The sequence below is a fragment of the Strix uralensis genome, chromosome 21 (assembly GCF_047716275.1).
Source record: "Strix uralensis isolate ZFMK-TIS-50842 chromosome 21, bStrUra1, whole genome shotgun sequence".
Taxonomy (NCBI): Eukaryota; Metazoa; Chordata; class Aves; order Strigiformes; family Strigidae; genus Strix; species Strix uralensis.
The window spans coordinates 530,884-557,790 of NC_133992.1; the positions used below are offsets into that span (position 1 = coordinate 530,884).

Here is a 26,907-nt window from a genome sequence, read left to right on the forward strand (position 1 = left end):
GAAAAAAAAGCATTGAAGCAGCTGCTTTAAGACTACTGCTTTAAGTGCTGGCACTGAATTGACCTTCAGTTGTGCCTAACTGTTCTGTTAACATACATCGGTTTAGCCTTTAAATTTGGAATCTACCTCACACTAGATTTCCAGATAAAACTGAAAATTTGGTGGTTTTCTGAGCAAACAAACAATTCTGGTGGATATGAACACTTAAAGCGGTGGAACAATTTAAAAGAAGCCTGAAGCATGCATTCATTTTTAATATTTATTTTCTTATCACAGGAAATTACTGATTTATGTACCTTAAAAACACATCAAAACCCCCAGCAGCATTCACATGGGTGCCAAGAGAGAAACATGGTGTGAAATAGGTATGGGAAGGAAGAATATCTACTTCTGACCTTTGCTGGGTTCAGCACTAAACCCCCAAAAGAGCACAATCTGTTATTTGTGAAAAATCACTAACTTCCCCTACTGCTCGTTCTATAAATAGAGCCCTGTTTAAAAAGTGCCTGTCAATGGGAAGCCAAATAAAAGTTGCATTACAGTGAGTGCTCATTACCTACACAACAGCTGCGAAAGCCTGACTCAGATCCATATCACTCAAATTACTTTAAATAAAAATAAAAGAAAAACACACTCCACCCACAATTAAACTCCCTTCTCTCAGTAAACAGAGTTGAAAAACTTGAAAAAAATTAAACAGGATTGCAGGCAAGAACACAGTCTTCTGCTTTTTGATGAAAAAATTACATCCCACCATGTCAAACTCCTTCAGGAATTACCCTCTGCTGAGTTCCACATCCTGTACATCTGAAGCGTGGGCACTGCAGCCTCCAGCCGTGCCATACGTGATGCTGTCTCAGTGTCCAACACCCATGACGTGTAGGGACAAAGACGACAAGTGTAGTTTTCCTCATGGACAAGAAACACAGACACACACATAGAAATCACAGTAACATCTTTATTATAAAAATGCTTAGGTGTTCAAAAGTTTCTGGAGTACTACGGGACGTCCCTTTGTTTCAGATATTTTTCATTCCGTAACACATACTAGAACTACTTTGTTACATATAGGACAGATTTTATTTATTTTTTTTTAAAGTTCTCCCAAAATTCTTTCTATGTTCCCGCTTAAAATGTGAGGAGTCATAAAAACCAACCCAACAGACAAGGCATTCAGCACTCTAATTCAGCTTCTCCTTGAAAACAACCTCTAGAAATCATGTCAGCAGCTCAGTGTACACATGATTAAAGCCCATGGGAACTGAAGTTTCAAAAGAGAAAGCACTTTAGAAAGAGCACAAGAAATACATTTTCTTTATAGCACAGTGCAATTTAAGACAAGAGCGTGCCTGAATCAACAAGCAATACCCACAAAGATACAACACAATTTGTTCTCAGATATAAGACGTGACTGACAGGAATGGAATGGCCCACAGAAACACTGTGCAAAAAAAAATTACAGAATTGAGTGTCAAGGACAAATGCTTAAAAGAAATGGGAATTACTGGCTGCACCTGCAAACTGAGGTAATCAAAACTGTCATTAGCTGGTTTGCATGTGCAAGAGGCTCATTACTTATGTGCATGCAGATACACTTTATACCCAAAAACTCTGCCACTGACATTTAGACGCTTTCTCTGGAAAACATGAGCCTACTTACAAATCATATTTATTCTCAAAGCCATTTTTATACTTCCCCAACATTCTGCATACAGCTTCACGTCAGAAATTACAGAAAGCCCTGTAAGTTATTTAAAAGATGTACACTTAACAAAATAGCATCAGCTGCTCCTCAGTAGCAGATGCATGAAATATCAACGTGCCAGATGAGGCATCTTCCTCACCACCTTCCTTAACAACTGGTTTAGGGAAAAGGTATAGAGCGCTCCTCAAGCAAAGGCCGCCCAGCAGTGCACCTGAATCATCCTCACAAAGGCTGAAATGACTCCAGTGCGCTCAGTGCAGGTTCTGCAGCAGGCAGGTCCCGCCTGGCACAAGCTTGCTGGGGCAACATCCAAAGGCTGAACAGGAACAATCATTTGTGGATCACAGCCACACTGGGATCCCTCAGCCAGGGCTGAGGTCACATGCTACGTATGTTCTGGCAATTAGTGTCCTTAATTAGCTGACACATCTTTACATTATGGTTAGTAATATATTTAAAAAGAAGACATCTAAAGAATTATTTACTAAGTGAAAGAGTGCTGGAAAACTACCTGGCAAGAAACTGTAGAAGCAGAGGCTGGTGTTCTACTGTGTACACTGGTTATGCTGGGATTAAGGCTTCTTCTGGTTTTGGTTAAGCATTAAATTCTACCATCAGAATTTGTTCCTCTTATTACTTTCAGATACTTTAAAAGAGTCCCCTTTGAGACATATGGTATACATTAAACAGAAAAATGAAAAGTAAAATAAATTATATAGAAGGAAGAGCAGAGGGTTGTGAAAAAAATTCTCATTTTTTTTAATTAAGAAAAACAGGTCACTATAGCTGTAAAGAGCAATCAGTCCAAGCTGCCTATTTATTTATGTTTTCTTGGAATGGCACCAACAAACCTAGATATGCAAAGCAGTCTGTTATGCCTTGGAGTACAAACCTCAAGCAACCCTGCACAGCAGCAACCCTACCTACAGCAGGCTCCTCTGTATGATCTGGTTAGAGGATGCAGTTGCTGAATTGGATCTTCTAACCAGCACAGGATTAGGGAAAAGATGGATCAAACTGATTCTTCAACTGTGCACACAATTTAAAAACAAAACAAACACCCCAACCCCACCAGCACAAAGAAGATACCTAACAAGGCACTGAATACATTTAATCTTCTTGAATGCAAAGCTGATTTATTAGGCCCTGACTGGCTCTTTTACATATTCATATGCACAGCAAATAAGAAATATAAAATCTGTATGGTACCCAGAAGGTATTAATCTTCATTCACATCCAAGTTTACAAAACAGACTGAGGTAAAAGGCATAGCCTTCAAAGTTACCAAACAGAGCTGGTGAGCACAGATGTGTGTGTAAACACAACGGCTGCAAGGATCTGGCATCAATCCGATACTGCAAAGCAATTTTTTTAATAACATACTTCATAGCTGACATTTTAGCGATGTCAGTTTTTGTAATGGATCTGACCAACAGATAACTGATTTGAGGGGGAAAGGCCTCCCTTCTCTTCAAGAATTTCCTAGCATTTCTGCTTTGTTTTCCTCGAGTACATAGGGAGAAGGGAAGTCTTTGTTCTTCATGTACACGTCCAGACCCTGAGAATGTGTGAAAACAGTACTGTTAGGTTGTAAATGCATCCAACTGGCTACCTGCACTATTTTTAAGTCTACATAATGTCCTCAAAGAACAACCAACTACCCAGAGCTAAAAGGTCACGGGAAGGGCAGACAACAGCAACAGTTTCCCCAGTGACACAGATGGAAGGTGTTTCAGCCCCAAGCCTGGGGTTCATGAAGGAGAAGTACCAATGAACCATAAAACAATGGATCTCAGAAGCAAACTTCCTTGGGAGGGGCAGGCATGGGAAGGTGTGTCCTTAACTCACATTAGAACAATCCTAGCAAAGAAAAGTCAATTCAAATTGCCTTGTTTTCATTTTGTTATTACAACACTTCGATTGCAATGAGTTTGCTATCTGCACACAGAAACTTAGTGAAGATGTGAAGTTTTATGAATGCCCTTCCCCACAGTGCCCACACATCCTCCTGCAATCCACTATTTCTTGCCCTGTCTGTCCAAAACAGAGAAAGCTCCTCTTCTCACTTCCAAATGGAAGCAGCTTTCCTAGGACCAATTCTTTCCAGAGGGACAGACAAGAAATCTATGACGTGGTTTCTCTAAAGCCAATGCTTTACAGTTCTCTAAAGAACTCCAACTTATCATTCAGTATTCACTCACTGTGGGAGAGGGGCACAAATTAGCATACAATCGCATACGGTGAGCCCATGGATTTTGTACTTTGAATATTCTGCACTTATCATTCAGAAGATCTCAAAGTATTTGTGAGTCTTAATGAAATTCTCCAGCCTCACTGCAAGTCTCATTGTACAGATGGCTAAAACTAAGAGTGAACCAACTGCTGAAGAGTAAACCGTAGGGGAACCACAAACGTAACAGAGCCCAAGTCCTAGTTCCTTTGATCTTACCATTTCTCAGCAAGACCAGGCTAAAGGAATCCCCTGTGTTTGGAAAGAAATCAGATGCATACCTGCACACTCTTAAAAATACCTCCATAGATAGTTATTCTCACCTCTCCAAAGTAAGACACTAATGGAGAAATCTCACAGACAGCTGGAGGATCTTCAGTTCCTGAGAGACTAGAGAAGAGAACACAGGATTAGCTTCTTGCAATGCTTAAAAAAACCAGTGCATCTTTGTCAAAAGATCATCAAGAATAGGATATCCAGAAGGATAAGACATCTGTTTTCACATGCACCAGACATTATTCGAAAACAAAATATGAAAATAAAAGAGAATTAGCAGCTCCCAAATATTTCTCATCAAAACAAGAACATGCTTTTATAGAGGTGCTTCTCAAGTAAAATGAACAGCTTGTGGGTTTATTAAACTATGAGTTGATGAAGTAATTATCCCACGGAGTAAAACCAGCTTGATGCAGGAAGTATCTGAATTGGTAATTGCTATAATAGCTGATCCTTAAGCCCACCTGAGAATCTTGATGGGCTTTAAGCACTGGGGCCATATTCACAAAAGCTGGTGAGGACTACAAATTACAATTCCTTGGGCTGGCTAAATCCAGAATGATGGAAAAGGTTGCCCCTGCCTAACAAGCTCCTATAGGAGGAGCAGGAATCTCTGCCAGAGATAAAGCCCAGAGCACTGTGCACTACTGTCTAGAGCACTCACAATCACTAATGGAGCAGGAGCTGTAATAGACATTACACGGCATGTTCAGAAAAGACCAGCTGAACAAAAATCATGCCGAGCCACCCTGGGATCAAACTAATGCCCCGTTTTGTAGAGCACAGTACATGCCACTAGCCAGCTGGCACAGCTGGGCACTCACAGGCAGAGACACTGTGGAGAAGGTCACAGAGGTTCCTACCCAAGTTTCTCCGGTATCCTGCAACCATTTTCATCCAGAAATCTGGCCCCAGCCTTGAGAGCCCAGCGGTAATGCTGGGCCAGGAGGGCTTGCCGAGCAGTGGTAGGAGTGTCTTTGTCAGCTGTGTCTGCGTTTTTTAGGGGAGAGAACTCCTCTTCTCTCAAAACTTCAAATGCCACAAAATTCCTACCAGCAAAAGGGAGAAAACAATGATAAACAAAGCTAGCCATCAGCCCTGCTGATGTGCAACAACCTTAACGGGGAAAGGCTCATATATATTTTAGGGAGCAGCAATGTATGCAGCCTGGGGCAGTCAAGCTAAGGAAAACCCACCTCCCATCTGAAGAGCAAAGTACCACCAGGGCTGTATGATGGAAAAATACAGTAAGAAGCCCAGTCTCTGCAACATAACAGCAGCTTCACAACCATCCAGAGCTGTGCACAGATGAGAGGAAAAGCAGAGATCCCACAGAAAGCTCTCCAGGCACTGGGAAGCTTGTGGACAAAAAGCCTCAGGTAAGAACACGGCAGGATGGAGAGAGCAGCGGTGCCTGAAGCTCAGACACAGCACCAAGCTCTGCAGCTCACTTCAGAGCATCGCACCCCTGCTGCAAGAAACGGCCACTCCACTTGGGAGTCTGTAGGCAAGGATCAACTGAGGACACCAGTTCCCAGGTATGAACAAGCAGTATGGGAAGATTCACAGTTGAATCTTAAGTACAGCTGTTTACCAGAAATGGGAATGCAAATTAAAAAATCCCACAGCAGCATCTGTGCGTTTCTGCATTTCACGTGTGAAGAGCAGCTGCCAGGCTGGTTTTGCAGTATTATTAAAAAAGCACAAGGAATCACTGCTTGCAAATGAGTCCTTTCAAAGCTCAGAACTCGGCACTGTTTCTATCACATTTCTGCTTTTGCCTTTGGTGTGATACTTCTTTACTGAACACACGTGAGGAAACGGAGAGCAGTTCAAACCTTGAGCTCCTTACCCTAAAGTAAACCCTCTAAAAAGAAAAATACTATCCCCGAACAAAGATAATTCAGTTTCCCTGAGGTCTCTTTTTCCCATTTATTTAAGCCTAAACCAGAATCTTTACTGCTCAATTTGAGACCTCGGAAAACAGGTTTTAAAAGAACACTTATGCTAAATTCCTACATTATTAAAAGTCCCACATTCCCTAAACACAAAGTACCCCTGCCTGCACTAACACTACGGCACAGCGCTCTCAGCTATGTTTTAGAGCTTGGCAAGTCAACACTGACAGTTCCCAAGCAACAGTAACTTGGCCCCACGGTGCTTAAGCAACCCATTTTCCAAACACCAAGGGTGTGAGCTGAGCCCTGGCATAACATGCACCAAAAACACAACCAGAGCTGCAGTTGCCATGGAAGCCACAATCCTGAAAGACCCAATTTTTGCAAGTCTGAATACTCCAACATGGGCTCGTATTAAATGTTGGCTTTGTGCTAGATTTCCTCTTTTTTTTTTTGATTCCTTCTTTCACGGGGCTGGCAGAGGCTGAGCCAGCCAACACATGCTCAGTGGAACAAACAGTTCTGGGAGCATGGTCAGAGCAAGGCCAGCTACTGCTGAGCACTCTGTGACCGCATCTCTCAGAGCCTGTGGTGTTATGTTGTGCTGGAGCTTGGTGTAGATCCAACAGCCTTTCTAACAAGCCACCCACAAACCACACGCTCCCTGGCAAGGCCTGTTACAACCTACAGTCATTCAAACAAACATTGAAAAGGGGAGGAAAAAAAAATAAAATCATGTCTGCCACTAACTTAGAGAACTGGAACACATCAAACACAAACTTCTCCAGCTTTATCCCGTTCGGTTTTAGCGGTTTTACCAGATTTCCCTCCTCGTCAATGTAGGGCACCTTCTTTATGGCTACGTGATGCCTCAGCTGCGGCTCATATTTCCTGCAAAAGGAGAAGAAACAAGTTCATTTATTTCATGCCCACTTAGAAAACAGTAGTACACTTCTGGGAAACAGATGGCTTATTACTGCTCTGGGTCCTCTCTCAACTGTTGTCCGTGTTGCTCTCTCCAAACTGATCCAAGTCACATCCAGGAAACACTTCACTGAGCAGAGCAGCCCAGCCAGCAGCACTCCCTGTACCAGTGGGACATGACAGGGTAAAGCAAGAGGAGAGGAAAGATCTAGCATAGAGCTGGAACTGCAGGCAGAGATAAAAAAAGGTAACCCAAATTATTATCTGACCAGGATGACAATGGAGCAGAACCCATTTCTCACACAAGGGTGGATCAAGGACTTCAGGAAGGGTGTACAGCTGCTCACTGAAGGCCTGGCATCACATCCCCATCTCCCAACACCACGGTGCAGAGTCCTCTGCCAGCTTTACCCCCTCCCCCAACCTCTGTTGTCCCAAGGGATGGCATGGGTGACATTCCCATTGAAAATCCTCAGTGTGGGGCTGCATCACTGATGACATCACTGACCAGACTGCAGCCCATGTGGCCGCTCACCCTTGCAGGCCCAGGAAGGTCGTACACTGGTATATCTTGGTTGATTTAGCTACAGCAACGCATGCAATCTCTTCATTGGGTAAGGTCTGAAGAGCACACTGGGGCTGTCAGAAAGGGGACACAGCTGTTTTGTAGGAGAGAGGAGGTGAACAGCAGAGCACGAGGTACCCATAACTGATATTACAGAGTGGGCAACGGGAACACCTGCTCTTGGAGGCTTTTCTGGGCTGCACAGCTGCCTAGCAGGTCTGCTGGAACTTACTGGGCCACTGTCTCCAGGAACTCAACTGTGAAGAAATGGTTGCAGATATTGCCAGTGCTGTACATCAGTCCCCCATCAGGGCTTTGCTGCTGCGCAGTCTCCAGGCTGATCTCACTGTATTCCACCACCTGGTAGACCCCATCCACACAGCACACCACCCCAACAGGCTCTGTGGGGTAGGCCTTCTCCACCACCTGCAGCCACAGGACAGAGGGCTATGACAAGGAAGAAGAAAATCCCAGCACTATTCCAACTCCCACGTACAAATGATCCTACAGGACTGTAGGCATGCTGATCCTCCAGCACCTCAGGAGCACGGGCAGGGCAGTGCTGGGTATACAGAGTAGCCTGGAGGCACATTCTGTCCAACAACTGGGCATAAAACCCAGTACTTGACCGCTTAATTGCATGGCTGTTCAGAAGACAAAACAGTTGAAAGAAATCAGCGTACTGTGGGGCACTTTTCTTATCAAGGACTGAGACCTGGCATTAAATGAAAAAATGTTTGCAGCTATTATTAGCCTTCAGCTTCCTGTCTGAATGTACAGTGTTAATGACTAAAGTAATATAAATCTCTCCTCAGGCACCTGCTGCTTTAGGGTGACAAAACCAGGCTGGTTTGGTTTTCCCCATCTTCCACAGTGGGGCATAAGGAATGCCTCCATTAGACTTAAAGGTGCATTTAAGTAACACAACCCAGTTCAATACAGCTTCCAGATAGCCCGAGTGCCTTTGCAGAAAGGGCAGGGCATAAAGGAGAAGCAATTCCAATTTGTAGTGTCCTGTGCAGTTACAGTCCCTGCTCTAATTGAGTTAATTTTTGCACAGTACTCTGGGAGCAGCAGAGGAGGACACCCATGGGTTCTGAATGCAACGCAGGCAGCAAGCAGTTCTAAATCTGCTTGGAGCGAGTCGCTATCAGACAGAGGTCTGAACACCCTGGTTCATCTAAGCTCATCCTAGGCAGCAGCTTCCAAGTGTGATCAGACCTTAACTCCCCGTGGGGAAATGGCCCAGCGCTAGCACCACCTCACCTTTGCACCGCAGTCTGCCCCTTTCGAAACACAGAAGCCTATGAAGACTGGATCTGCCATTTTCACAAGAATATTGTCCACACAGTATACATGGACATACTGGATTCCACGTTGCTTCATGTCATCCAAGATCTTATTATCCACCAAAGCACGGTATAAGCCACCATTGCCATCTATAATGCAAGAGAAAAGAGAAAACCCTGGTTAGTTTGTGACTTTGTGGGTTTTTTTTTGCTGACAGAGAAAAAGCTTAAAGTCCTGAAGAAACTTTCTTTAACAGCAGAGCAGGGAATTCTTTCTAGCCAAGAGTCAGTGCTACCAGATTTTATTTGCAGGTCTGTCACGTTCAGGCAAGGCTGTTCCCCTCCACACCCCAGCTCCCTCACCTGCAGAGTGGGACCATGGGGACCAGCCTCACAGAGAAGCATTATGAGACTTTATGAAGCCTTATAAGATCCTCAGAGGGTAAACACTAAAGGGCAAAACATTATGCTGACAGTGGGGAAAGCCTGCTATATTTCTTCTCTTCTAGTGCAGAGCAAAAGCATATTTAAAGCTCAGCTTGGAGAAAAAGACTGAAATAAATCTTATTTTCTGTTTATCTTCCGCCTGCAACTTCCCAATGCCTTTTTAAAGGCTTGAACTGCAGCTGCACAAAAGACACCTGCACATTTGTTCATCACAGATCACCCTTTCACAGCTCCTCCTTTGACACCCCTGCCAGATTAGGAAAACTGCTCTGCAACCGCAAAACCACATCACCGCAACACGGCCCCGACTGGGCTGCCCTCACCGAGTCTCCTACCATGTCCAGGTTAAGAGAAGAGAACTTTATTAGGTGAGACATTGCAATCATTTTGGAAAGTTAAATCTTCTTGCTGCTTTTTTACCAGCTATAAGCCTTGCATGGGAGCCTGGCTCCTGACAGCTTCACGCCTGAGAGGCAGCACCCCAGGGACCTCACGCACAGCCCTGCTGATGCACATTGTTCCTAACCTGCAGCTGCACCACTCCTAATCCTGACAATACTCCCAGGCTTTGATAAAAGCCATGTGCTGTGGGCAAATCTCCAGTAAGAACTAAACAGACATTGCTAGACTCTATTACCAGCCTGAAACGTTTAACTGAACCCTCCCACACTAATCAGAAGCATTAACACTGACCTCCAAAGACTGCTCCATGTGCCAAGCTGGCTGATGGCTCGTAGCAATTATCAACACCTAACACATTACTATACCACATAAGAGTGAACAGTGGGGTACCTGGAGCCATGGCAATCTTCCCCTTCTCCTCCAAGATGGCCTTCCCATCAAAGGTGACAGCAGGCAGCATCCTCTGTTCAAACATGACCACGTCAGATTTATTCAGGTTGAAGTAGTTGTGTTCTACAAAGAACTCCTCTGTCGGCCTCAGCGTGAACTCACTTGTCATGATGTACCTGGGTAGGAATGGGTGCTGAGCAATAAGCAAGAAAAGCACAAGGAAAAGACAAAACCACAAGTGGAACACAAAAGGAAGGAAAGCCAAGAGTGTTAAATGAGGACACTGCAATATCCTGCAGTATGCAGCTGAGCAGGGGAGCTCTCCTCCAGAACTCGCCCTGCAGGAAGGCTGCACAGGGTCTGTGCATGACCCTAACCACAGGCTTAGCTCCAGCCAGGACAGAAGAGCCTTTCCCTAAAGGTGAACAACATCTGGATATCCAGATGAGCTGGAAAACAAGGCAAAGGACAGTACAACAGCCTCGTTCATCCTAGATTCAAACTGTTGTTAAGTGTCTAAAGCAGCACTGACCAGCATGAGGTGCTGAGAATGAGCTGTGAACCCCCAGCAGCTCAGTCCGCCAGCGCCTCCTCTGTGCCAAGGCGAACAGCAGCATTTTCAAATGTTGGCTGCATCATTTGTTTTTCTCTTAAGTTTCTCTATTTCCTCCTCTCCTTCTAGCTCCACATTGCTGCTGTCTCTCCCTCCACTACCCTCCTTCAACAGTGGCTAAGAACCACCTTCCTCATCTACCTGTCAACAACTATTGGCATAGGTGTATGGGGTCCTCTGCCAGCATGCCAGGGGAATCAATCCCTTGCACAGGAGAGCCTGGACCTCACACACTCCATGATTTGCATCTTTGCAGCACAGCACACCCTGGCCTGTGGTGGACTGTAGCAGCCAGCTGCCTCCTCAGTCCAGGGAGAGGAACATTATCACCAGATGTTGCATCCTACAAATAACCCATGTTGGCTTCCACCAGCACCAGGGATGGTGTATTTGCAATTCATGTCATGTACGTATGGCTTCAGAAAGAAACACAACGTGGGCTCGAACCACCTTTGATCTCTAATTTGTAAAACAATGTGCTACCCTGAAAACCCTGCTCTTTCAGTCTTCCCAAACCCTGGCTCAGACCAGACAGTGTCTAATGAAGAACACTTAGCAGAAAACATTCCCAGAAGCGCGCTGCAGCGCCTTCCTCCCTCTCACCCACCACATCCCATAGGGAATTCGTATTTTGCACCTTGCAGAAATCTAGTCTCTTCTGAAGCCTTTTGAAAGCTAGGAGCAGCCAGGAGGACAGCAGCCAGCTGTAAACAACAACAGCAGGAGGTGGCCTGAAAATGAAGCATGACAAGCTCCATTACAACTGCAAGGGGAAGAGGTTTTTTGCTGTGGCAGAAATTGCAGACAAGGGGAGGCAGAGGGTCTTGGAAGGTGAGCTGTAGGTGATCTCTCCCTCCATGCAGGAACCTGAGAAAGAATGGCCCAAACAGAGGAAATCTTTTGTGAAGCATCTGAAGCAGGCACTGAAAAGTGCTATTTATAGTGTTGTCAGGGCCTGGGCTTGAAAAGACAGCAGGGTACAGCAGTTAGGATAGTGGTCAGTGATTCAAGGGCAGTACTCGGTCCCTCAGGTCTGCAGACACAGACCTGCCACTGCCCATCCCTGCGCACCCTCCTCCAGCTGCTGGCATCACAATCCTGCCTACAAACGGCTCTCCCCTGACATGTCTCTGTACAGCACCCGGCAAAGTGCTTCTAGAAGACAACACAGGCAAGACTGCAACGCAAAGACAGTAGGTCTGTGGCTTCAGGTCACCTACCAGGGGACGGCACACTTGCAGTGGTGTCTCTGGCCAGCCAGCTGCTCCACTTTGCGGATTCTTTCTGCTTGGATCTGATACAACGTCTTGCCACTGGGCAACCCCACGTTGTACATGCCCTTGGGATAGCTCACTCCCAGGCGAGTTCCTTGTCCTCCAGCCAGGAGCAGCACTGCCACCTTGTTCTGCGAGATCAGATGCAAGCCTGAACGGGAACATAAGGGGATGTGAGAATCACAAAAGCAACCAACACCCTGTGCTCTTCTCCTGAGCCTTTCTGCAGAGCTCAGGCAACAGCCAACAGCTGCCAGTTCAATGCCCATTGCTGGCTGTTCAGAGAGAACTATGACACTGCACACAATACGAGAAAAAGTCATTTCACCTCTTTGATGCAGCAGTTTCCTCACCTAAAGATGGTGTAACAACAGGGAACAGCCATGAGTTGCAGCTCAGGAGGATCAAACTGGACATTAGGATAAAAACTCTTTACTAGGAAGGTGGTACAGCACTGGAAAAGAGATCCAGAAGGGTGGGGGATGTCCCTTAAGGTTTTCAAGGCTTACTTTGGTAAAGCCATAGCTGACCTGACCTAGGGCTGGGTATAATCCTGTTCCAAATAGGGGTTGGACTAGAAACCTCCAGAGGTCCCTTAACACCAACATTTCTACATCCCAAAGAAATGAAGTTTTGTCATCTTCAGTGAAGCATTTCTGGAATCTGCCTTAATGAACTATCTGTACTTGTGCCCCAGCTTCTGTTCGGCTGCAGACTAATAGCACAGCCAAGCCTGCAGAACCCACAACTTCCACAATCTAAATTAAAACAGATAGTTTCTCCCAACGTACCAGGAAAGTCCAGAACTTGGGGAAGAACCAGACCACGTAATAAGCACCCAGCTCATTCACAGTCTTTGTTCCCTGCCTTCTCTCAAGCCAGCATCACAGTAATGACTGACAACTGCGAGAAACATTTTTCTTAAGGGAATGCTTTGCGTTCCTCCAGGAATGCAGTGAGGTCTGCTCTGTCCAAGCCAAAAGCCACAACTCTGCTGCTGTATGGTAGTTAACGGAGCCTTTTGCAACCTAATACAAGAAGTCTCACACACACCCCCAAGCCTGCCACTGCTCCGTGCGGCCCAGGACACCCCGTGCTTCACCCCAACCTCCGAGGAGAAAACAAACACCCAACTTGAACTACATCCGGGACTAAAAAATTCCTCACTTGGACTGAAAGACACAGGGACCAAAGATATTGAATTACAACAAAAACAGGATTGTTTTAATGCTCATCTTTAAATAATTGGCCATTTAAAGGAGCAATAGAGGGAAAATACCAATTGCTGCTCTAACAACCTGGCTTGGTTTGAGTCCTGTTCGGAAATGTAGCTTTCAGTAATAAAACCAGACGTAAGTCATTCATGACATTGCAGCAATATCTCCCCACGCTTACAAGTTTCAGTCCCACCACATCAGTAACACAATGTTTCTGCCTAAACATACCCTTTCCGAAAAGGCTGGTAATGCCTGCTCAGGAACACGGAAGGAAGCCTGCCATGCAGCCCTGCCATCGCTTTGCTGCAGCAAGCCTCTGCGTTCATGGAACTGCAGAAGCTGTCCACTTCTGGAGATCCGCAGTCTACCCTTCCACTCCAAGTGGGATTAGGAGAGCTCTCTAGAGGGAAACCTGTGCTGAAGGTGGAAGTTTGGGGATTTCAAAGTTTCAGGAGGTCCTTGGATAGAGGGGGAAGCTTGAGTGGGTTTAAATTTAAATTTTAAAAGGCACAGATGACAGCAGTGTGGGTGAGCTGTATGGCGATGCAAATAAGCATAATTTTATGCAACATACCACAAGCAATTAATGGCTTTGCATCTTTACTGAACTTCCCATCACAAAAGACTTAAAGCACAGAGCAGGAGGTCTAAGGCATTAGTTATGCCACTATTACTTGCTCTGGTCCCCAACACATGGTTTGCTGCCACGTGCTCGGCAGGCGGTTTGCCAGCGCACAGCACCATCGCGGGCGAAGGGAAGGACCGAATGAAGGGCCACAGGAGCATGGCTCCAGGCCTCCCAGCACCCTGGCTCTGGTGGTGGCTGCCCCTGCATCGAGACCTGGCACAGAGGCAGCAAACTCATGCAGGAGGGAAGCACGCAGGCGAGACCTGTGCTTTGCACACAAGCCTGGCTCGGTGCAGCCACACAGCCCTGGGGGACACAGACCTGGGTAAAACCTTCTTTCCTACCAGCCCCCTCTCCCTTCCCTTCTCTCTCCTCCCCACACAGACACGAGAGACGCAGAAAACCGCCAGCCAGCTCAGTACCAGGCTAGCTGGGGGTGTCCCTTGAGTCCACATCCCCGCCACGACCAGCCCCACCATCGCCTCTGCCTGTGCCCGTCCTTTCGAGAAACAGCTGCGGGATGGAACAGGGAGGAATCACAGGCCAGTGGAGGGGTCAGCAGCAATGACAAACTGACCAATGGGAAGAGGAAGGGAAAGTCACTGTGGTTAGAAAACAAAGCCAAACTCTTCAGTTTGTGTCACTGTTGTCCGGGGGCAGGGCAGGGATAGGACAGCGATGGCTGCAGCTGAAGCATGTGGTTGCACAGATCCTGCCCATTTCCTATCCCTGCTTTATCCCAGGAAAAGGAATAACAACTGTCATGGTCCTGCAGAGGTCAGCCATGGGGAGCTGATTCACCACTCCGCAAGGAAACACCTCTCACTTGGCCAGTCTATCCCTGAGCAAGCTTAATCTCGTCCTCTCCACAGTAACGATAAGCCTCTCAGAGCAAGACAAACAGCAGTGTCTGAGCAAAGAAAAGCCCTTGACCATGAGCACTGCAAAAGCATACTTGCTGTCATTCCCACAGCCAAGGATGAGTCACTCTCCAGGGATTCCCAACTTCATTTAAAACCCACAGCAGATGGACACAGGCCCAGAGACCTGGCAACTGGAAGGGCTCTGAATGTCCCCACGCTACAGCGGCCCAGGGCTGAATGAGCACCGTCAGACAGCAGCATGAGACCGCCACATGCAGCTGCGCAGGGCCAGCAAGCCCAGTGAGCACATCCTACCGGGCAGAAGAGATAAGATGGTGACATACATATATATATATATATATATATGTGTGTGTTCCAGCTACTTGCTCCTCAGGATGCAAGCAAATACCTGGCTCGTTCACAGCTGCAGCAGTTGTGCCACACTGGTGCCCCACAGCACCAGTTAGTAGGGTCACAAGGGCAGCAGCACGAAGGGAAACACACAACCTTCCTCCAGCATCAAGACCACCAGCAGTCCCCCAAGAAAGCAAACTTGAAGCTCTCTAAAGATCTGAACAGCCTTGGACTGAAGTTGAAGGCTAAGGCATGTGGTCAGTAAAATCAAAGTACCCAAGCACATCCCACCCAGGACCACTCCGGGCGGGGATGCTGCATGGATAACCCCAGCCAGGCAGGGCAAGGTGCAGCTGCAGCATGTTCATCACCTGCCTCCATCGACACAGCACTCCTCCGTGCTCCCAGCCCAAGTACTCATTAGTGCTCATCCTTACCTAAGCCTTGTCTTACTGCAGGGCTGGGGAAGGGAGGATTTCTCTGCCTGGCCTCACATATGTGAGCAGGGCACCACTGTACCAGGCTGCCGGGCTTCTTCCACCAAACCTGTCCCAAAATGTCCCAGTAGAAAAAGAAAAATTAAGGGAGGGAAGAATTTATGGAGGAAAAAAACCCAACCAACCTAAAAAAGTTCCTGTGGGACACTTCCAAACTGTTCCGTTTCAAACAGGCAATGAAAATATTTTTTAAAACCGAAACAACCTAGAACTGAAACTGCATGAGCTAAAGTATTTCACACTGATTTAAAAGAAAGCTGAGGTCTGAACTCAGCATTTGCTGGTCTCAGTTGCTGCAGCAAGGGGGTTGCTGCTTTGAGGTGCAACTCAGATTCATCCACCAGTGGACTAGGTCAAGTGCTTGCTCCGCTCCAGCTCTGCCACAGCACCGCCAGGCTCGTACTGACACGCACCCTCCTGGTCCTGGTGCAACGGACCACATCCCATGATCTCCAATTAGAGGTTTATGTACAGCAATAGCCTGTGACCAAGGGGCATCACTCACATGAAGCTCTGGAGCGAACGCTGCATCAGAAAAGCCTGCGAGGTCCCACTTTGTGCTGCAGCATCCGGCACAAGCAGCTGCTATCCTCGGCCACAACTCAAGGGTGACAGGGCTGGTGTCACCCCACTGAAACGGGGATGGCCCAGAGGAGATGGCAGTTCTCAGAAGTTTTCCATGCAGCGACAAGAAGATCAAATCTGCCCAAGGATGATTTGGCATCTCACATCTACCTCCTGAAGGGGCCTCTCACTGCAGGGACCGAAACCTTGACCTAAGCAGGATGAGTCTGAATCCAAAGCAATACCACAACATCAACGATGTAATTCTCTTTTTCTCTTACCAAAATCCAGCAGACTGACAGGAATGTATTCCCAGGAGAGGGCTGACCATGGCACACATGAACAACACAGCAAGGGGACTCTCCTTCATTTATGACATTCTCAGGATTTACGATGCAATCCTACAACTACTGGAGAGTTTTTCCAAGTTTCGGATCTTAAGTTGCCATGAAAACAAACATCCCCAAAGATCTGAGTAAGCCTACTGACTTCCCAGCTGTAAAACTACTAATATTCACGACAAGAGTTCATAACAACTGACTCATCTTGCTGCACATTCCTGGAGTAAATGGAAATATCCATCCCTCTTGAAAAAAGCATCCACCTTATTTTCTGCAGCATATGAAATACAAATAGCTCAACCAAACAAAAAACAGAAGATGTCTTGGCTGTTAGACAGCCACCAATGTTGCAGTAAGTCTTATTCTGCATAAAAAGTAAAAAACAAAAAATAGATTTTGCAGGAAGAACGGATTGATCTTGCAAGAACAGACTGAATTCTCCTGCTGAACAGGTGCATCAGCCCAATATACAACAGCAGTCAGCAAGAGAATAAAGCAAAAAACCCAAAATCCTTAATTCTGCAGAGCAGTCAGATAACCAGAACGGCTCATCAAACTCTCTGATGAAATGGGGGCTATGCTGCAGCCCATGTCCAAGACTTAGATAAACATTTAAACACTAAACATTAAAATATTTACAGAATGTAAAAGTGTCTGTGCTTGATTTATATCATCATCCCTAAGGCTGCCTAGAGCATGTGATCACTTAATGCTTGTGTTTAAGATCTGAAAGCAAATCTGACCAAGCTAAGTTTTATCATCTCAGAGACAATGACTTTTTTAACTATTAAAAAAAATATCTTGGGTGTTCCCAAGACTAAGTTTTGAGTTGCTTGGCTCTTTTATCATTTTTTATCACAAAAAAGGGGGAAGGGGAAAGGAGGAGCTGCTCAGTCTTTGCAGAGGACAGACTGCAGGTGAGAGCTGCTGGGAACCTGGATACCTGCAGCCAGAGCACAGATGAGCTCGGGGTGACCCCGGCCCCGCAGCCAAGGGCTGTACCCGCCGTGCAGCCTCGAGGACATCGAGCAGCGGGTTGGGAGTTGGGACTGCTCTCTCTGCTCTTGTCCAGCTCAATACCACGAGCAGCTCACTGGAAGCAAGAGCCTTCTGGAGCCTGCATCCCCTCAGAGACCCACGACCCCCACAAAGCCTGTGCCAACGACACCAGCTCACTGGGAAACGCCGTGCGGGGGCACGGTGACACTCCCAGGGATGAGGCCACGTCGGCAGGGACAGCCAGCATGCCAGCGCTGCCCGGGTTCAGCGGCACAAAGTCTCCCTCCTGATTGCCCTCCTCTGGGAGATAAAACCGAGGGCTGATTCCCAGCTCCAGCATTAAACGGAATGAGAAAAACAAACCACAGGAAACCAGAAGAACCACATCCCCCTCTCCTGGTACAAATTAAGAAATGCTCCTGCAGGACTGATGTAGCTCAGGCCATCCAGACTTCAGGGCCAGGCGACTTGTGCACGGTGCCGGTGGTCACAAACACACCAGACCTTCTGGACTCCTGAAAGCATTGCTCACGCCAAGGGAGGCCAGTCGCACAGCTTGCCTTCCTTGCCCTGCTGCAGACGGTGGCACAAGGCAGATATGCCGGCTCCTTGCTGGCCTGGCAGGGCAGAAGACGAAAGACCCAGCTTGGTAAAATTATTAATCTAACTGCGGTCCCCTGGCCTGGACCCGTCTGCTCCTAGGATTCATCCCCTCCCCCTGACCGTGACACCCTCAGGCAAGAGGCAGCGACCACCATCCAAGCGGGTCCCTACCAAACCCCCCTGGTTACATCTGGGCGGCCACTGTGGTGCTGGCTGGGCACTGACACCCTCTTCTGCTCGGCTGGACATGTGAGCATGGCTGGTGGAAACCCTGGTTGGACCAAGCACACGTGGCCCCTGGTCACCAGTTTCCTCCTGCTCCCTCCATCGCCACTCAGCTCTGTCTGCAGAGTCGGACGTGGCAGGAAAGCTCCTCTGCCCTGTGACCCTGATGCTTCTATTTTGTCTTTTCTTTGGAAACTTTTACTCCCCTGCCCACACATCCCCACCGCTTCACTGGCAGGTTTAGGTCAAGGCTGTGCAGACGCTTCCCACAATTCAGGCAAGTGTCTCTCTGACCACAGCTGTTTTTTTCTGGCTTCCTTTTTTTATTATGATTATTTTTTAACGGTGCTGTTACATTTTATAGAGGGGAGACACATCTGAACCTTTGCAAATAAATAAAATAGAGCGTTCACTAAGGAAAAAAGCACAGGATGTCTCACATGCTGTGGGGGGAGCACAGCACCCCACATCCAGCCACCACCTCTCCCATCACCCCCATCCTTCACACACCCACTGGGTGACCAGGGAAAGCTGCCAGCAAAGGCTCCAAAAAACATGTACGCTGGGCTCTCCTGAGCTTCTTCCACACCACCCATCCGCTCTGCTCCCAGATCCCACCTCCCTCCTTGCACTGCAGGTGGTACAGGCTGGACCAAGGCCTGCCTTCACACCCCTGAGCAGTCCGGGAGATCACCTGTGTGCCCCAGGGCAGGTCCCCATGCCAGGGACAATGCAGCCCCTCTGCTCCCACCCTCCCCAGGGACTTCACCTCCACCTGTGAGGCACCACACTATCCTGTGGCCTGCCCACTACACGCTCCCCAGCCTCAGCCCCTGTATTTAACAGCTAAGAGTGAAAATTCAATGTTTCAGCTCTAAAGTGTCTCCACAGCCCCTGCCCTGGTCATCTGGCTGCCTGCACTGGGGCCTGCCGGTACAGCTGTAACCCCAAATCTCCCCCGCTCTGCCTTCCTCGCCATCACCTTGGCTCCCACTCGCCTCCCCCCTGCCTGACACCAGCCCCCCCTCCCGACAAAGCACACGGCCGCCGTGCAGGCTGCTGGATGCCACCCCAAAGGTGACACCTCCGGACGGGGCTCTCTGCCCCCGGGACCCCGCCAGGAACATCGGCCAAGGCTCCGCGGGATGCCGCAGGGATGCGCCTGCCCCCCGCCCCGAGCCCCCCCCGCGCCTCGCCCCAGGGCCGGGGCCAGCCCGGCCCCTCCCCGCTGGCGCCCGGCCGCGCTGTCGGGTGTAAGTCAGCCCCGGCCGGCTCTTGGGACGAGCCTCTGTATCTCTGGCACCGACTGGCAGCAGGGCCGCGCTGCGGGACCCGCCGGCAGCGGCGGCGGCGCCGGGACAGACGCCCCTGGGCCCCCCCGGCCCCGCCCCGGCCGCGCTCCTGAGCCCGCGGGCGGGAGGGGCGGCACCAGGGGCCCGGAGCCCCCAGGCCCCCCCCCGCCCCGGGACGGGACAGGCGGCGCCGCGCCCCGCTCACCTTCCGCCTCCCAGCGCTCCAGCGCGGCGGGGCCGCTGCGGCGGGTGCTGCCCAGCAGCCGGGCGGGGAGCGGCTCCATGCGGCCGTCCAGGCGCTCCGGCAGCCCCCGCTGGCGGGCCCCGGCCGCCGCCGCCAGCCGGCAGTGCTCGTCCAGGCCCGGCGGCAGCGCGGCCAGCAGCGCCCCGCGCTCGGCCGGGCCCAGCTCGGCCCAGAAGCGCATCAGGTGGCTCTGCCCGCACCGCGCCAGCCGCGCCCGCGCCTCCTCCACCGGGCCCATGGCGCCGCGCCGCGCCCGCCGCCCTCTGCCCGCCCGCCGGACCGGCCGGGGCGGGGCGGGACCGGCCGGGGCGGGACCGACCGGGGCGGGGCGGGGCGGGGCGGCCCCACGGCAGGGCGGCCCCGCCCCCCGGGGACGCTGCCCCGCCGCTCGCGCGGGCGGAGCCGGTCGGCGGCTGCCGCGTGCCCCTCGCTCGCTTCCCGAGAGCCGCCCGCGCTCCGGGCGCTTCCCGCGGCCTCCTCGGGCCCGCAGCACCCTGCCGGCCGCCGCGGGGTCCCTGCCCGGGGCTTGCCCGCTGCCCGGCCCGGTGAGGCCTTTGGCCAGCGCGGCGGTTGCCCCGTGGCCGAACTCGTGGCCCACAGGCTGGCCCGGGCACGGCAGGCGCCAGCCAGGGCACCGCTCTGCCCCGGGCTGCGCCCGCAGGCGCGAGGTGTGTTTGGGTGCTGAGACGGACCCGGCCAGGAGCCCAGGGGCGTCGGTGCTGGGACCTGGGTACCCGGGAAAGCCCCACGCCGCCTCTCGCACCCACACTCGCATCTAAAAGCTCTGGGCGTGACTTCAGCCCCGCAGGGAGGCGGGTGGGTCCTGCACCGCCCCCGCCGTGACGCCTGCGGCAGGGTCAGGGCCACCAGCTCCTCATCGGAGACCCGCCAGCAGCAGCGGCGAAGTGACGAGACACAAAAACCCAAAGACCAGGGCTGGGCCGCTCGTGAGGTGACAGAGGGCACACGGCGAGGCAGCCGCCTCTGCGGCCGGCACTGGGGTCACCAGCCGGCGAGTGGGGACTGTGATGTCCCCTGCTCCTGCCCTCCAGCCCTGGTATGTTCCGCCCACTCCTGCACTGGGCAGCCTGGTGCTGCCCCCTGTCCCACCACCGTGCTTGCTGTTAGAGCCCCGCTGGGCAGAGGAGAAGACAGACGGACAGACAGCTGGTCAGACACAGCCACCTCCCTGCTTGTGACCCGAGTCAGGGGAGCTGGACTCCATCCGGATGTGACAGTCGGGTCAGGAAGAATCCCTGATAGTTGTCAAAGTTTCTGTTTCACACTCTGTTCCCTATTTTATGCAACTCTCTTGGGCAGAGGCTTAGGGTTCCAAAAACTCGTTCTGCTCCCATTTACACAACATCTCTTCCTGCCATGGTTGCATCCCCTGCCTGCCTGGGGTGTGAATGAGTGCAGGTCCTTCCACACACGTGGTGCCGGCATAACCACTGGCCCTTACTCATCAGAAAAGGCTCTGTCCGACCCAACGTACAAATCCAGCCCAGCCTTTTCCTGCCGAACTGGTACAGCCCTTGCTGCCTTGCCTCGAAGGAACCCCAGCATGTAGCCATGGGATCTCCTGCCATGGGATCTCAGCTCTCCTAGAAGAACCACAGCAATCATGCTGCTGGTGGTGAACATGCTCCCACCCCCCAAATCCAGCCCTCCCCCAGAACAGGTTTGTCCTGCTGCACAGAGTCCCCAGGGCTGATTCCACAACCCATGGCACAGCGTGGGTAGAAATTTTCTTCTGTAAAGCAATACAAACAATGGCAGGTTAGATCAGATATACTGGGCAGGACAACCTGAGAGAGCAGGAAGGAGGTATACTTGGGCCAAAGGAAACACAAACATGCAGGTGGAACAGGAAATTCAACATTAGAAAAGCTCCAGCAGCCTGAAAGCAGACAGATAGCAGACACTGCTCCATCGGGGGACGATACTCTACCAGGAGAGAGGCAGAGCTTCTTATTTTTAGGGCCCTGCTTCAGGCTTCCACCTGTATCCACCAGTATGTTCCCCAAAGAAATATGGTTTTACAGTCATTCCATTAATAAGACGAAAGCCTGGGTAGTTTATGGCCATGTTTATGACTGTTACATGCTGCCCTTAGCCGTTCCTGTGACAGCCAACTTCAGCAGAGTGGAATTTGTACCAGGACAGAGCAATTGCTGGGCGGATTCTAATCAACGGCCTTGCAGCATCTATCACACTTTCATTTAAGCCTCATGGCTCCCTATATTTAAACTCGTGCTGAGACCCCATCAGCTGGAGGGATGGGAAGGGACTGGACACGAGTGACTGCCATTTCCTACCAACACAAATTCTCGATCTGCAGACCCAGGCATGTCACAGGGCGAGCAAACAAAACCACCACCCCCCTGGACAGCTTATTTTAGCTTCCTACCCGAGGCCGCTCTCCCAGCCCTTGTGACAGCCTGTGGGCTGCCAGACTTCCTGCTCGCCGGCCCCGGAGGGAAAAACAGTCTGGAGGAAAGAAAAGTAACTTTGTGGAAAGCGCCGAGCCCCCTCCAAAGCAAACAGAACACGTCCTCAAGAGGACCAATAAGCAGCAAGATGGAAAACACGATGGCATCTCAGAGCTGGGAAGATCAAACAAGACAGCCCTCCCCCAAGGGAAATCTGCTGCATCTCCCCAACCACTCTGCCCTCGCCAGTTTTAGGTTTCCTGGGGACAGCTGCATTTCTGGGTTGACACTTTTGTACCCCACTGGAAGTGAATCCCTGCACCCCCTCAGCTTTGGGGCTGAAAGAAAGGGTTAGCACCAAGTGCACTTAATGAATTGGACAGTGACGGGGAGCACCAGAACTTGGCATCTGTTATTTTCATAGCTCCTGGTCTGGTTGATCCACCATTCCTGGGTACGGTCTGGTAACCTGTGCTGGCTGGGGACCAACCCACCCTGGATGCGGCACTGTTTTGGACAGCAGTGCCATATGTAGAGGCGGGCTGTGCCATGCTGACTGGTTCGCGTGCCAGGCAGCAGTGTCCACGCACTGAGCCACAGACATGCAGCTGGTTCCCCCCCAGACCTTGCTCTCCCTCAGAGAATGCAGCAGCAGAGGCTCACAGCATCTGCTTGAATGTGGTCATCAGGAGACAGCCTCATGGCTGCAGTCACCATGTGTCCTCTGCAGTGTCAGGATTCACATGTGAACACCTACAGACTGCTCAAGTCAGCCTGGGACTTAATCTACTGCCACAGTCACCCAGCATCACCCGTAGATGGTCAGGACCATGTAGGAAGGTGCCTCAGTCTCCACCACCAGAACCCTGTTTCCCCAGTGCTCTGCTGCTGCTGCTTCTCCTCCCAGGGGTGGTACCACTGGTTGGTGGGACACACTGGCCTGCCACCAGTCTTCCAGGGGACATCAGACACCCCGTGCCCTCCCCAAAGAGGGGTAGTGGTACGTTGGGTGCCACCACACCAGAGCTGTGTCACCCCCAGTGCCTGTAGGCCAGCAGGAGGGAGGGTTGGGCCAGGTTTGAATGACAGCTGGTGCTTCCCAGCGGCTTGGAGAAAGCAGAACTGAATAACTACGTTGTTCATATTAAAAAACCAAAGATGGCTCTGTCAATCAGAAGAGCCTGGCCTGGCCCCAAGAGAAACTATTCAGTGAGAAAAAAAAAAAAAAAAAAACCCACCACAAAACCAAAACCAAACCCCAAAAAGCCTTTTCCTGGAATTTTCAAAATTTCTCTAACCTCATTCACCTGATCATGCCAAGGATGAAAACATCAGCCCGTCTCATGGCAGCCTCTTGCGGGCACTTTGGTATGGAAAGCATAGTAAGACTAGATCTGCACTGGGCAGCTGTGTCCCAGCTCCCCGTTGCCAGAGCAGAAAGCTCCACATGGAGGAGTGAGAGTATTTCAGCTGAACCACCGGACGCAGTCAATGCCAGGAATTGTTTCTGGTATCTCTGGATTGCTTTCCTGGTGGGATAGACCTGCCAGGCAGGGAAATTGGACAAGAGACATTAAGGTCATTTTGCATTCCGTCTATTATTCTTGTCTGTTTCAGCAAGCCCAGAGATGTGGAACCTAGAGAAAAACTCATTTTCCTGCAGATTTAGCCTTTGCTGAGCAAAACAGCCCATGTGCTGAAGCTACCAGAGCTGAGCAGTGTCACATTCGCTGCCTTGTTTCTGGAGCAGAAAGCAGAGGGATGATGTACCGGTTCCTTCTCCCTGTATCTTACACAGATGTGAACCTGTTCAATCAAACACAGCTAAGCCGAGCAGAGATCTCAAAACAGGTAGGACAGGTCTGGGAAATTTATTAAAAGAAATAGTTTAAAGAAAAGCAGGCTATGAACAGACTGGCCATAGCACAGAGGAGACCAGCCAGAGCAAGTCCTTGATAAAGAAAAGCCCAGTGAGGGTCTCCAGAGACTGCTGTGATTTACCTGGCAGCCTGGGTCTGACAGGGCTGAGAAATTCCATGGAGAAGAGGAGTGACAAGGATGGGCTGAGAAGCCAAGAGTAAGACCAAGCTGCTGAAGACACCCAGGGATGGAGTCTGGTCTGGACAGATGGTAAGGGGAGAACAGCAAGGGCCACGTAGATGGGAGAGCCTGAGTGTGAAGCACCTTTCACCCTCTCCCTTTGAAGCCAACTCAAAGCTAAAGGAAATCACCCCTGGCACGTGGCACGGGGAGATGCCTGTGGCACAGGGGGGGGTCCATGGCACAGGCAGACTCACAACCTGATCATCTGTCACTAATCACCCCTTCTGGCTGTCACCCTTCTCCAACACTCTTGCTCCCTGATGCTCCTTCTCTCAGCATCATGAGCATCAAACCAGACGGGAGCTCTGGAGGTGCTGGCACGTGGCTGCACCTCAAGTGAGTTGTGGTGCCTGTGACATGGGAATCTTGACACCATGGCTTTGCAGTCTGCTGTGGTGTGCCACACCGTCTGATGGAGGGATTTTGCAGAGCAGGGCAGCACCTTTCACTAGGGCTAACATGCTGTTGGATCAAACAGACACAGCAAATTTCAGTATAAAGTAGAGATCCCCATTCTCTTAACAATGTCAGTTCGTACTAAGTTTATAAGATACATGATCCAAATCCCGTTTCTTTCACATTTCTCAACACTGATCTATTTTTTTTCCTCTTTTCTCCACATCTGTGGTTCCTTTGGGCCCCTGCACCAGCCACAGTGCTGGGATGCCCGGACGCAATTTCCGCTGTAAGCACTGGCTGCCCCAGTGGCACCGGGCAGGTCAGGCACACAGGACCCCTCACAAAAGAGCCGTACATCCCCCTGCTGAGGCGAGAAGCTGGACTGACCCTTGTTGGCTGTGTTTGCAAAGCTGGCAGTGAGGGCGAACACCACATTCGGTGGTTTTTTTCCTGTTGACTAACCACGTTTGCTCTGGAGTCACAGAATCACAGAATCATTCAGGTTGGAAAAGACCCTCGGGCTCATCGAGTCCAACCATCAGCCCGACTCTACAAAGTTCTCCCCTACCCCACATCCCCCAACAGCTCATCCAAACGGCCCTTAAACACATCCAGGGATGGTGACTCCACCCACTCCCTGGGCAGCCTTTTCCACTCTCTGACCACTCTTTCTGGGAAACATTTTTTCCTCATGTCCAGTCTAAACCCCCCCTGTTGGAGTTTAAAGCCATTCCCTCTTGTTCTGTCACTAATTCCCTGTGAGAAGAGACCAGCACCAACCTCTCTACAACGTCCTTTCAGGGAGCTGTAGAGAGTGATGAGGTCTCCCCTCACCTTCTCCTCCTCACACTGAACAGTCCCAGCTCCTTCAATCTCTCCTCACAGGATTTATTCTCCAGGCCCTTCCCCAGACTCGTTGCCCTCCTCTGCCCTCGCTCCAGCACCTCGAGATCTCTCTCGTATTGAGGTGCCCAAAACTGGACACAACACTTCAGGTGTGGCCTCACCAGTGCAGAGCACAGGGGGACTATCACCTCCCTCCTTCTGCTGGTCACACTATTTCTAATCCAAGCCAGGATGCCGTTGGCTTTCTTGGCCACCTGGGCACGCTGCTGGCTCATGTTCAGCTGTTGGTCAATTAGAACCCCCAGATCCTTCTCTTCCAGACAGCTCCAGCCACACCTCCCCAAGCCTGTAGCCATGCAGGGGGTTGTTGTGGCCCAAGTGCAGGACCTGGCACTTGGCCTTGTTGAAGCTCATCCCGTTGACATTGGCCACCGATCCAATCTATCCAAGTCTCTCTGTAGAGCCTCCCTATCCTCACACAGATCGACACTCCCGCTTAACTTGGTGTCATCTGCGAACTCACTGATGATACACTCTGTGACCTTATCAAGATCATCAATAAAGATGTTGAATAGAAATGGTCCCAACACCGAGCCCTGAGGAACACCACTTGTGACCAGCTGGATTTAGCTCCACTGACCACCACTCTCTGGGACCGTCCATCAGCCAGTGCTTGACCCAGCAGAGCGTTCGCTCATCCAGGCCATGGGCAGCCAGTTTTTCTGTGAGAAACCTATGGGGAACTGTGTCGAATGCTTTTCAAAAATCCAGGTAGACAATATCCACAGCTTTTCCCTCGTCCAACAGTCAGGTCATCTCGTCACGGAAGGAGATCAGGTCAGTCAGGCAGGACCTGCCTTTCATAAACCCACACTGACTGGGCCTGAGTCTTTATGGATGCAACGTCTTCAGGTATCTCTGCTTAAAAAGAGATCCGCTCTCCTTTCTGCAAGGTTACGGTGCCTTTGAGGTGCAAAAATCCATCTGTCCGAAGCTATTTCTCACCCCCGGCAGCAGAAGCACCTCTGGGCGCAAGCAGCGGTGCCCGGAGTTCCGCCGGCAAACGGGCAGATTGGAGCTGCGGCCGCCGCGGGGGCAGCTCTGGAGGGTGGGCACCGGCCGCGCGGCTCCTCCCGGCGGGGCTCGCCGGGCCGTTACCGGGGGCGCGGGGTCCCGGCGGGACGGAGGAGGGGCCGCAGCCCTGAGCCCGCTCCCGGGACGCCCCCACCGGCGGAGGGCGGGGCGGGCGCCGCGCGGAACTCAAACCGCCGTCCTCCCGCTCAGCCA

General features: G+C 50.6%; 1 protein-coding gene across 1 annotated transcript; it reads right to left on the reverse strand.

Annotated features, from left to right (window-relative positions):
* Nucleotides 1–944: 944 nt before the first annotated feature.
* Nucleotides 945–20,078, reverse strand: UAP1L1 (UDP-N-acetylglucosamine pyrophosphorylase 1 like 1). Its single transcript, XM_074891232.1, has 9 exons — nucleotides 19,802–20,078; nucleotides 11,960–12,164; nucleotides 10,127–10,302; nucleotides 8,865–9,037; nucleotides 7,831–8,024; nucleotides 6,860–7,000; nucleotides 5,075–5,260; nucleotides 4,259–4,325; nucleotides 945–3,263 (listed from the first exon to the last, which is right to left on the reverse strand). Exons 1-9 carry the CDS (start codon nucleotides 20,076–20,078, stop codon nucleotides 3,177–3,179), a joined length of 1,506 nt encoding a protein of 501 aa, XP_074747333.1. The 3' UTR covers nucleotides 945–3,176.
* Between the last annotated feature and the right edge of the window lie 6,829 nt (nucleotides 20,079–26,907).

Excerpts from the sequence above, each read along its gene's own strand:
- UAP1L1 (XM_074891232.1), bottom strand. The coding sequence starts at position 20,078 with ATGGGCCCGGTGGAGGAGGCGCGGGCGCGGCTGGCGCGGTGCGGGCAG. Across the intron at positions 10,303-11,959 it reads TGCAAGTGTGCCGTCCCCTG|GTACATCATGACAAGTGAGT; the intron begins GTAGGTGACCTG and ends ATTCCTACCCAG. Across the intron at positions 8,025-8,864 it reads GGGCAGACTGCGGTGCAAAG|GTGGTGGAGAAGGCCTACCC; the intron begins GTGAGGTGGTGC and ends CTGTGGCTGCAG.